A 12,883-nucleotide genomic window follows, 5' to 3' on the forward strand; every position below is an offset into this window, starting at 1 on the left:
TTAGTTTGTTTCTTCTTAATTAGGTGGTTGTTATCAAATGCCCGAGGACAATTCTCATTAGAGCTGAGCATTTTTACATAAGGGTAACTAGTTTTAATTTAAAATAAAACTAAAAATATATGTACATGTACATTAAAATATAACCTACGTAAACTAGTAAGAGACATTCAACTAGAAAACTGAAAAGTACCCATTAAAGAGAAGACAAAGGTGAAATTTTTAAATTGAAATAATACTTAAGAATATATGAAATGATGAGAAGAATAATTTCTCCTACAGTTAAAACAAATGTGTTTTAAGGAGAGAGAAAAAAATAAGCTCCTCAAAACTTGCAAAGCAAAACATGGACTTAGTAACTTATTAAAAACTATACCCCTGATTTTCTTTTGAGAAAAAAGAAATAGTTTAAACAAGGGCATGAAACACACTTAAGATTAAGACTAATAATACTCTGCTCTCACTGAAAAATACTACTAGAAAAAAATTAAATAAAATTTCAGATATTTCCATTTAATGTGGGTAAAATATACAATGTTTATTTCTGAAATATAAGCTAATAATTTATTTTCATTCATAATATAAAGTGATTTAGGTAAAGTTTACTTTTCTTAGTACTCAAAATTAAACAGGAATTGTTTTTCATATCTAAGAATTATAATGGTAATGTGTAATAAAAGTTTAATTTTGCTAAACTAAAGCTCAAATAGATTCAAATAAAAAACATGTATGAAAATATCTAGATTAAACAATAAAACTTTAATTTTTGTTATTTTGCAATGACAGTAGGTTTACTTTTTCTAACATTCAAAAACACTAGGCTTTTATCAATATAAAACTGTTTTAAAAATCACAATAGAATCTTTTATATATAACTTAGAAAAACCATTTCACATGATACACTCATAACACTCAGGAAATTACAATCCAGAAAGGGAGAGTCTCCCTGAAACAGAAAGAAGTTCGTTCTTTTTGTCACCTCCAATCCTTATATATAATCTTTATTTTACATCATTTACATAGAAATATTTATCACAATCTGACAGGTAGATAAGACAAAGAAAATTTTTTGCCTTATGAAGTTCATCAAGTAAATTTAGTCTTTTTAGTATGCTTCTTATGAACTTTATCTGAAGCATCAGCTATAGGTTTTGAGGTCGATGAACCAGTACCACTGAGAAACGAGTTTGTTTCACTTCTCTTTTCACATGATGAAAACAGCTGCTGCCAGCCAAACAGCATCCAACTCAATGTATCCTCAAAAAAAGCAAAAGGCATAACAGAAGTCTCTGTAAGCATCATGGTTATCTGAAAAAAAAAGTTCAATTTTGAATTTAAATACAAATGTTTTCTGTTTCCTAAAAATGAGAGGGGAAAGTGAAAAAGAAGAAAATATTCAAAACGCTTTTTTTTTTTTATTGAGGTATAACTGACATATAACATTATACTAGTTTCAGGTGTACAAAATGATTCGGTATCTGCATATATTATGAAATAACCACCACAATAAGTCTAGTTAACATCCATCACCATACACAGCACACAAAAATTTTTTTATGTGATGAGAATTTTTAAGATCTACTCTCTTAGCAACTTTCAAATATGCAATACAGTATTACAATAGTTACCATGCTATACGTTACACACTGATGACTTATTTGTTTATAACTGGAAGTTTGAACTTTTTGACTCCTTTTAACCCATATTTGTCTTTGTCTCATTTTTTTCACCAGGCATAATGCCCTGGTTATGATGTTAGCTGTGGGCTTGTCATATATAGCCTCTATTATGTTGAGGTACATTCCCTCTACACCCACTTTGTTAAGAGTTTTTATTGTAAATGGATGCTGAATTCTGTCAAATGCTTTTTCTGCATCTATTGAGATTATATGATTTTTATCCTTCATTTTGTTAATGTGATATATGACACTGATTGATTTGCAGATGATGAACCATCCTTGCATCCCTGGAATCAATCCCACTTGATCACGATGTATAATCTTTTTAATGTATTGTTGAATTTAGTTTGCTAATATTTTGTTGGGGGTTTTTGCATCTAAGCCCATCAGGGATATTGCCCTATAATTTTCTTTTCTTGTGGCACCCTTGTCTGGTTTTGGTTTCATGGTAATGTTGGCCTTGTAAAATGAGTTTGGAAGCATTCCCTCATCTTTTATTTTTGAAAGAGTTTGAGAAGGATTGGTATTAATTCTTGTAATGTTTGGTAGAATTCACCAGCAAAACTGTCTGGTCCTGGATTTTTATTTGTTGGGAGGTTTCTGATCACTGATACAATCTCCTTACTGGTAACTGGTCTGTTCAGATTTTCTATTTCTTTGTGATTCAGTCTTGACAGGTTGTATGTTTCTAGAAGTATGTCCATTTCTTCTAGGTTGTCCACGTTGTTGGCATATAAGTGTTCGTAACAGTCTCAATCCCTTGTATTTTCGTGGTATCAGTTGTAACATCTCTTCTTTCATTTCTGATTTTATCCACCTGAGTTCTTGTTTTCTTTCTTGGTGAGTCTAACTGAAGGTTTGTTAATTTTGTTTATCTTTTCAAAGAACCAACTCTTAGTTTGGTCTTTTCTATTGTCCTTTTAGTCTGTATTTCATTTATTTCTGCTCTATGTTATTTCCTTCCTTCCATTAACTTTGGGCGTCATTTGTTCTTTTTCTAGTTCTTTAAAGTATAAAGTTAAGTTATTTGAGATTTTTCTAATTTCTTGAGGTAGGCATTTATTGCTATGAACTTCCCTCTTAAAACTAGTTTGCTGCATCCCATAAGATTGGAATGTTGTATTTCCATTTTTGTCTCAAGGTATTTTTTTGATTTCTCTGTTATTTCTTCACTGACCCACTGGTTGTTTTATAGCATTATGTTTAATTCCCACATGTTTGTGATTTTTCCAGTTTTCTTCCTAGTAAACAATTTCCAGTTTCATACTATTCTAGCTAAGATTCTTGATATGATTTTCATCTTCTTAAATTTATTAAGGCTTGTTTTATGACCTAACATATGATGAATCCTGGAGAATATTCCATGTGTGCTTGAGAAGAATATGTATTCTGTTGCTTTTGGATGGAATGTCCTGTCTATATCTTTAGTTAAGTCTGTCTAGTCTAATATGTCCTTTGGGGCAATGTTTCCTTCTTGATTCTTTGTCTAGTGATCTATCCATTGTTGTAAGTGAGGGGACTTCAATAAGTCCCCTACTATTATTGTTTTGCTCTCTATTTGTCTCTTTATGTCTGTTAATATTTGCTTTATATATGTATGTTGGTACATAAATATTTGCAAATGTCATATATCCTCTTATTAGAAATGACCGCTTTATCATTATGTAACGCCCTTCTAATTAGTCTTTGTTTTAAAGTCTGTTTTGTTTGATATAAGTATAGCTATCCCAACTTTCTTTGGGCTTCCATTTGCATGGAATATATTTTTCCATCCCTTCACTTTCAGTCTATTTCTCTCTTCACATCTGCAGTGAGTCTCTTGCAGGCAGCATATAGATGGGTCTTATTTTTTTTTTTTATCCATTCAGCTACTCTTCTGAATAGAGAATTCAGTCAATTTACATTTAAAGTAATTAATAAGTATGCACTTATTTTCATTTGGTTAATTGTTTTCTGGCTGTTTTGTAGTTCCTCTCTGGTCCTTTCTTCTTCCCTTGCTCACTTCCATTATGGCTTGATGACTTTCTCTAGTGCAATGCTTAGATTATTTTCTTGTTATCTTTTGTGTATATACTACAGGTTTTTGCTCTGTAGTTATCATATTTTCATATAACAACTTATGTTAGTGACAGTCTATTTTAAGTTGATAATAACTTAAGTATAAATGCATTTTAATGTTCTATATTTTTATTCTCCCCCTCAATGTTTTTTTGTTTTTGATGTTACATTTTACATCTTTTTATCTTGTGTGTATCCCTTAATTATTGTAGTTAGTTATTTTTACTACTTTTGTCTTTTACCATTCATACTAACTTTATAAGTGATTAATCCACTACCTTTACTATATATTAACCCTTACCAGTGAGATTTGTATTTTCATATTTTTTCTTGTTACTAATTAGCATCCTTTCCTTTCAGCCTAAAGAAGTCCCTTTAACATTTTGTGTAAGGTCAATTTAGTGGTGATAAGCTCTAGCTTTTGCTTGTCTGGAAAAATTCTTTATCTCTCCTCTAATTCTGGATGTAACTGCCGGGTGGAGTAACTTAGGTTGGGAGTTTTTTTCCTTCAGTGCTTTGCATATATCATGCCACTCCATTCTGGCCTGCAAAGTTTCTACTGGAAGTATCTGCTCATTGTCTTATGGGGGTTCCTTTATACATAACACACATGTTTTTCCATTGCTACTTTTAAGAATCTCTCTTTGTCTTAAACTTTTGACATTTTAACTATAATGTGTCTTGGTGGGATTTCTTTGGGGGTCCCTGTATGTGGAACTCTCTGGGCTTCCTGGATCTGCATGTTTGTTTCCTTCCCCCAGATTAGGGAAGTTTTCAGCCATTCTTTCTTCAAATAATTTTTCTGCCCCTTTCTCTCTCTTCTTTCCTTCTGGGAGCCCTGTTATGTGAATGTCAGTCCTCCTGATGTTGTCCCATAAGTTCCTTAAGCTATCTTCACTTTCTTTCATTCTTTTTCCTTTTTGCAGCTCTGATTGGGTGAGTTCCACTGCCTGTTCTTCAAGTTCACTGATCCTTTTTGCTGCTTCTAGTCTGCTGTTGAACCCCCCCCAGTAAATTTTTTAGTTCAGTTATTATATTCTTCAGCTCTGTGACTTCTATCTAGTACTTTCTTATATTTCCTATTTTCTTTGTTGGAGTTCTCACTGTGTTCAATATGCATTCTTAATTTAATCTTCAGCAGAAGCAAATTAAGTTAGGTTCTGGAAAAAAAATCTGTTCTCTGTAAGTTTACACTTAATTAATGGAAAAGAACATAACTCATTAACAATAATACAAAATACCACATTTTTGAGTGCCAAATGAGCAGCATAAGCAAAAAAATACATTTGGTATTGAAAGGAAATAAGAAGATAAAATATCATTTACAGTCTACACCAAATGACCAAAAATACCTATTAATACTATGCACTTAACATGTGTCAGGACTGTGATAAGTGTTTTGTATTACCTTATTCTCTTTAAATGTAATCCCAAAACTACTCTATTATTACTCTCATCATAGAGATGTGGAACTGAAGTTCTGACAGGTTAAGTAACTTGCTCAAAGTCACAGAGCTAATAAGTGGTTAAGCACTTAGGAACACTCAGATTTTGAGTCTGATCACTAAATACACTGCAGTCTATCATTATCTAAAGTCACAGACTTCCAGTAAATTGTAGAATCCTGCCAGTATGAGGGACTGTAGTAAGTCTCTAGCCATCCAATTTTTTTCCATATATATTTATATATATAAGCAACTGAGACACTGAGAGATAGAATGGAGTGCTACCAATCTTTTATCTGGCAAAATGTATAGTGTTCAGAGATGTTTAGATTTGCTCAAGAAATTATACTGGTGCCAAAATGAATCTGGGACAATGTTATGGACTAGAATGGTTCCCAAAAGCCCATGAATTTCCAAGAGGCAATTCCTCCAGCAGGTCTCAGATAATGAATCAAACTAGATATTTTTGGAATTAAATTTCATAAGAGGTCCCTACATAATCAGCTTTCCTGAGGACAATGGAAACAAGAGTAAATTCTTATTATCTGCAATATAGTCTAGGTAGTGGGGAGTTGGAGACAAAGTGGGTGTCCATCACAAGAGGAATGGATAAGTGAAATGTATACTGTGTAATTGTTAAAAATAATAAATCGTAAAGTTATACGGAAAAATTCTTAAAATATACTGTTAGGTGAAAATGAGACAAAGAACAAAAGCTATAACGTACTATCATTTATTTAAATTTAAAAATGTATGCACACAGCATTGTGAATGTACTAAACACCACTGAATTGTATAAACAGCTGATTTTGTTATGCCAATTTGACCACAATAAAAATAAACAAATAACAAATACACCATTTTTTAATGCATGCACATAAACTACAGGCCAGCCATGACTAAATAGCTTATATCAGACTCAGTATCTCAACAAAATCAACATAAAAGACACAAATACATAAAACAACTGTAAAAAGACACTGGAGAACAACCAATACAGGTATAACCTGGTGGGGTATGATCCCTAAAAGAAAGGAAGTTGAACAAAGTGAACTCCACATTTACCCTGGCTTTTTCTTTTAAGGACATGTGTCAATTCACAGCATAGGGAAATGAAATGCAGAAGTCCCAAATGGGTTAAAGGGACAGAGGCTGGAGTCTGAGAAGGCCAAAGCGTCTAGCACTTGAGAGCAATAACAGCTCAAAGAGGAGTGAACCACATTAAGTAAGCCCCCAAGCCCATGCATAGTCTGTGCTGGAGGAGTTTACCAACGCTAAACTGTGCAAACATAGAAACAGATTTCAAAAACCTAGCAGAGAACAACAGCTGGGAGGCCAAAGAGCTGAGCAGCCCACTGCTTGGTTCTGGGAAGACAGGTTGGAGTTCAAAGCCAGGCAAGGTGGACCTGCCCAGGGGTACACCTCGGGCTTAAAGTGAGACCCCAAAAGGGTCACATTCTAGAAGGGCAAATCTGAAACAGAACAGCACTAACAAAGCCTAAAATCCACAGGATTAAAATAATCTGCTTGTGCGTTACCCCTGGCTGCCAAAAGAATGTTGAATGTGATCCCTGCCCTCAAAAATCTTACAGACTAGCCAGAGACAGGCAAGTAAATCTGTAATTACAAAACCGTAAAGAGTAAGTGCAGTAATGGAGGTTTGCCCAGAAACGTTAAGTAAGGGATATGGATTTAGAAGTCATTACCATACAAGTAAAACGTAAAGGCATGACTTAGAATGTAATCACCTGGAGAGAATATAGAGCGAGAAGAGTCCTATTAATGTTAACCTCCAAGTTTATACCATTACTGGTTAATATCTAAGAAGAATTTCTTTAGATTAAATTATTCTTTAGAATAAATAGTTACAATGAGATGTATTAGCATAATTATCCTGGTCATAGCTTGACTTCATGGACGGCCAACAAAAATCAAAAGAATTCAGGTCAAACAATGGTCCACTGTCAGGAAAACAGCAATGTCTTTTTACAAAATCCAAAAGAGATGAGTGTCAGGATCTAAAGTACTTCCTGAGAACATGAACTATACTAAGTATTTTTCAAGTCTAGTTTTAATAGAATCTCCACTCCCAGTAGACTCATCACTCAGCTAACGAGTACGGCTGGCATCATAAATTACTGCTGAGATAGACTTATGAGGTCCATGGATGGATTTCTGTGAATTCAGCCTCTTCTTAGGGTTTATTCAATAAGGTGACACAAATATAATGGTGACAAATGGAATGAACCCTTATTCTTCCATAAATAAAATATAAAACTGTCTCCCTATTCAGCAAACTATTAAAAGAAAAAGCATATTACCTAAATTACACAGCATTTGACTTCATAGTCTCTTGCTTAAAAAGGGAAGTAAACCAAAGAATGTAGAAGCCCTAATCTGACATTTAAACATATCCTAAAATAAAAATTAATTCCAGTAAAGAAATTGTTTGAGCTCTGCCACATTTTTTTTAACATCTTGCAGTATAATTGCTTTACATTGTTGTGTTAGTTTCTGCTGTATAACAAAGTGAATCAGCTATACATATATTTATATCCCCATATCCCCTCCCTCTTGTGTCTCCCTCCCATCCTCCCTATCCCACCTCTCTAGGTGGTCACAAAGCACCGAGCTGATCTCTCTGTGCAATGCTGCTGCTTCCCACTAGTTATCTATTTTACATTTGGTAGTGTATATATGTCCATGCCACTCTCTCACTTCGTCCCAGCTTATCCCTCCCCATCCCCGTGTCCTTAAGTCCATTCTCTATGTCTGGGTCTTTATTCTTGTCCTGCCCCTAGGTTCTTCATAACCATTTTTTTTTAGATTCCGTATATATGTGTTAGCATATGGTATTTGTTTTTCTCTTCCTGACTTACTTCACTCTATATGACAGACTCTAGGTCCATCCACCTCACTACAAATAACTCAATTTCATTTCTTTTTATGGCTGAGTAATATTCCTTTGTATATATGTGCCACATCTTCTTTATCCATTCATCTGTTGATGGACACTTAGGTTGCTTCCATGTCCTGGCTACTGTAAATAGTGCTGCAATGAACATTGTGGTACATGTCTCTTTTTGAATTATGGTTTTCTCAGGGTATATGCCCAGTAGAGGGATTGCTGGGTCATATGATAGTTCTATCCTTAGTTTTTTAAGGAACCTCCATACTGTTCTCCATAGTGGCTGTATCAATTTACATTCCCACCAACAGTGCAAGAGGGTTCCCTTTCTCCACACCCTCTCCAGCATTTATTGTTTGTACATTTTTTGATGATGGCCATTCTGACCCATGTGAGGTGAAACCTCATTGTAGTTTTGATTAGCATTTCTCTAATGATTAGTGATGTTGAGCATCCTTTCATGTGTTTGCTGGCAATCTGTATACCTTCTTTGGAGAAATGTCTATTTAGGTCTTCTGCCCATTTTTGGATTGGGTTGTTTGTTTTTTTGATATTGAGCTGCATGAGCTGCTTGTATATTTTGGAGATTAATCCTTTGTCAGTTGCTTCATTTGCAAATATTTTCTCTCATTCTGAGGGTTGTCTTTGCGTCTTGTTTATGGTTTCCTTTGCTGTGTAAAAGCTTTTAAGTTTCATTAAGTCCCATTTGTTTATTTTTGTTTTTATTTCCATTTCTCTAGGAGGTGAGTCAAAAAAGGATCTTGCTGTGATTTATGTCATAGAGTGTTCTGCCTATGTTTTCCTCTAAGAGTTTTATAGTGTCTGGCCTTACATTTAGGTTTAAGCCCAGGTTTATCTCTGGGCTTTCTATCCTGTTCCATTGATCTATATTTCTGTTTTTGTGCCAGTACCATACTGTCTTGATTACTGTAGCTTTGTAGTATAGTCTGAAGTCAGGGAGCCTGATTCCTCCAGCTCCATTTTTCTTTCTCAAGATTGCTTTGGCACATTATTTTTATAATATCTCATGTTATATCATTTCAGAATATTCCCAGAAAAATGTGACCTAAACTATAAGTTCCTCAAGGCACAAACAGTACTCATGTACTTTTATATCCTCTATAGTGCATAGCAATGAAAGTATAATGAATGAACATAACTTCTACCTCATATGAATAATTCAAAGACTATTACAATGTATCTATATAAGCAAAATTTGCATAATTAATCTTTCTCTCCACCCAGAACATACTTCTTCCTGCCTCCATCTGCCTAAATCCAAACAATCCTTTGCAGGGCAACTGCGAAGTGTCTACTCCATTAAGCCTCCCCCAATGCCCTCCAATAATTAACTTCTGGTACATGGCATATTCAGCCTGGTTTTCTGGTTACTCTATGCTTTCTTCATTGGTGATATCACGCACTCAGACATTAATAATTATTAACCTAAATGACTGTCAAACAAATCTTCAGATCCTCATTTTTATAAATGTCTTCAATAAGTTGGTTAAATAAACTGTTCATCTGGTAGTATAGTCTTAGATAAATAAGTTTGAGAGAATTAAATACAGAGAGACCTATGAAAGAGCATTTTAGTCATTTATCAGTTAGTCAACAAATATATATTAAAAATCTACTACATGCACCAGACAGAATGCTAGGGATACAGTGCTGAATAAAACAAACTTAGTCCGTATCCTCATAAAGTTTAAAAGTACAATGCCTCATATTTCTTTTTAGACAATAACTTTTTTTTTTTTTTTTTCGGTACGTTGGCCTCTCACCGTTGTGGCCTCTCCCGTTGCGGAGCACAGGCTCCGGACACGCAGGCTCAGTGGCCATGGTTCACGGGCCCAGCCGCTCCGCGGCATGCGGATCCTCCCAGACCGGGACACGAACCCATGTCCCCTGCATCGGCAGGCGGACTCCCAACCACTGCGCCACCAGGGAAGGCCTAGACAATAACATATTGAAGACAGAGTCTGTGTCTTATTCAAAGTTTACATGTCCAACTGTATCCCCCGAAAGGGCCTAATACCATTGTCCCTCATTCATGTATTCAACAAAATACTATCTGAATACACCTCTCAACAGCATGCAGCATAACTGACCAGTCCATCCTTCTTAACACCATCTCCTGGTTTTTAGCAGCTTCTTTCCCATTTCTCATTCTGGATCTTCCCTATCTAAATATTAGAAAATCTCATGACTCTGTACTCTCTCCTGTCTCATTCTATGCTTTTGTCCCTATGTAATATAACTGCCACCCTAAGTTAATTTATAAACTGAATATAATCTCAATAAAAATACCAACAAATTTTATTATGGAGTTAGACAAACTGCCAATAAAGTTCATATCAATATGCAAAAAAAGCTGGGAAAAAACCTGAAAATAAACAAACATGCCAGAATATCCAGATAAAACTGAAAAAGTGCCCAGTTCTCTCTCCATACAGGATACGCAGCCAGACTTTAATTTTTGCCAATCTGATGAGAAATGATATCTGAGTGTAATTTTCATTAATATATTCCCAAATGAGCGTCACATGTTTTCATATGTTTAAGGGACATCATATCTTTGTTGTGTGAATTGTCTGTTGATAAACTTCTTTCAATTTTTTATTAGGTTTTTAATCCTTTATCCCTTAATTTTTCTTAACAGTTCAAGAATGTTTATGAACTGCTGAATGAATATTCAGGGTTCTACTAGAGATATTTTTTACTTTTTAAGGCTAAAATCTTATTATGAAATATTTCTTAGAGATAAAAAGTATTTGGAATAGAGGAGTTTTTTTCAATTTTTTTTATTGAAGTATAGTTGATTTCTTATGTCGTGTTAGCTTCAGGTGTACAGCTCAGTGATTCAGTTTCTCATATTTTTATATATATATATGTGTGTGTATATGTGTGTGTGTGTGTGTGTGTGTGTGTGTGTGTATTCTTTTTCAGATTCTTTTCTCTAACAGGTATTACAAAGTATTGAGTATAGTTCCCTGTTCCATACAGTAGGTCCTTCATGGTTATCTTATTTATATATAGCAGTGTGTATATGTTAAACGTAAAAGCTTTTGTGCAGCAGAGGAAACCATAAACAAAACAAAAAGACAACCTAAGGACTTGAGAGAAACTATTTGCAAATGAGGCACTAACAAGGGATTCATCTTCAAAATATACAAACACCTCATACAGCTCAATATCAGAAAAACAAACAAACCAATCAAAAAATCGGCAGAAGTCTACAAAGACATTTCTCCAAAGGAAACATACAGATGGCCAACAGGCATATGAAAAAATGCTCCATATTGCTAATTATCAGAGAAATGCAAATCAAAACTAAAATGAGGTATCATCTCACACCATTCAGAATGGCCATCATCAAAAAGTCTACAAATAATAAATGCTAGAGAGGGTGTGGCAAAAAAGGAACCGTCCTACACTGCTGGTGGGAATGTAAATTGGTACAGCCACAATGGAGAGCAGTATGGAGGTGCCTTAAAAACTAAAAATAGAGAGGAGCTTCAAGATGGCAGAAGAGTAAGACACGGAGATCACCTTCCTCCCCACAAATACATCAGAAATATATCTACATGTGGAACAACTCCTACAGAACACCTACTGAACGCTGGCAGAAGACCTCAGACCTCCCAAAAGGCAAGAAACTCCCCACATACCTGGGTAGGGTAAAAGAAAAAAAAGAGACAAAGAATAGGGACAGGACCTGCACCAGTGGGAGGGAGCTGTGAAGGAGGAAAGGTTTCCACACACTAGGAAGCCCCTTCGCGGGCGGAGACTGCCAGTGGCAGAGGGGGGGAGCTTCAGAGCCACGGAGGAGAGCGCAGCAACAGGGCTTCGGAGGGCAAAGCGGAGAGATTCCTTTAGAGAGGATCGGTGCCGACCAGCACTCACCAGCCTGAGAAGTTTGTCTACTCACCCGCCGGGACGGGTTGGGGCTGGGAGCTGAGGCTCGGGCTTCAGAGGTCAGATCCCAGGGAGAGGACTGGGGTTGGCAGCTTGAACACAGCCTGAAGGGGATAGTGCGCCACAGCTAGCCGGGAGGGGGAGGGAGTCTGGGAAAAAGTCTGGAGCTGCCGAAGAGGCAAGAGACTTTTTCTTGCATCTTTTGTTTCCTGGTGCGCGAGGAGAGGGGATTAAGAGCGCTGCTTAAAGGAGCTCCAGAGATGGGCGCGAGCCACGGCTATCAGCATGGACCCCAGAGATGGGCATGAGACGCTAAGGCTGCTGCTGCAGCCACCAAGAAGCCTGTGTGCAAGCACAGGTCACTATCCACACAACCTCCTCCGCCCCGGGAGCCTGCGCAGCCCGCCACTGCCAGGGTCCCGGGATCCAGGGACAACTTCCCCAGGAGAACACACGGCGCGCCTCAGGCTGGTGCAACATCCTGCTGGCCTCTGCCGCCACAGGCTCGCTCCGTATACTGCACCGTTACTAACCCCCTCCCCCCACACCACCTGAGTGAGCCAGAGCCCCCGAATCAGCTGCTCCTTTAACCCCGTCCTGTCTGAGTGAAGGACAGACGCCCTCAGGCAACCTACACGCAGAGACGGGTCCAAATCGAAAGCTGAACCCCAGGAGCTGTGCGAAAAAAGAAGAGTAAGGGAAATCTCTCCCAGCAGCCTCAGGAGCAGCGGATTAAATCTCCACAATCAACTTAATGTACCCTGCATCTCTGGAATACCTGAATAGACAACGAATCATCCCAAACTGAGGAGGTGGACTTTGAGAGCAACGATATATATATATATATTTTTTCCCTTTTTCTCTTTTTTTTTTTTTTT

The 12,883-nt window shown here is 36.5% G+C and overlaps 1 protein-coding gene across 1 annotated transcript in view; it reads right to left on the bottom strand.

Annotated features, from left to right (window-relative positions):
* Positions 1–542: 542 nt before the first annotated feature.
* Positions 543–12,883, bottom strand: part of TMEM38B (transmembrane protein 38B) — a 69,813-nt gene continuing 57,472 nt past the window's right edge. The window contains exon 6 of the mRNA XM_027105305.1: positions 543–1,305. Within this exon, the coding sequence (XP_026961106.1) occupies positions 1,084–1,305 (222 nt within the window). The 3' untranslated portion in view covers positions 543–1,083. The remainder of the gene's footprint in view (positions 1,306–12,883) is intronic.

The sequence above is a fragment of the Aethalodelphis obliquidens genome, unplaced genomic scaffold (genome assembly GCF_003676395.1).
Source record: "Aethalodelphis obliquidens isolate GAN/ISIS:26980383/991018 unplaced genomic scaffold, ASM367639v1 scaffold7, whole genome shotgun sequence".
Taxonomy (NCBI): Eukaryota; Metazoa; Chordata; class Mammalia; order Artiodactyla; family Delphinidae; genus Aethalodelphis; species Aethalodelphis obliquidens.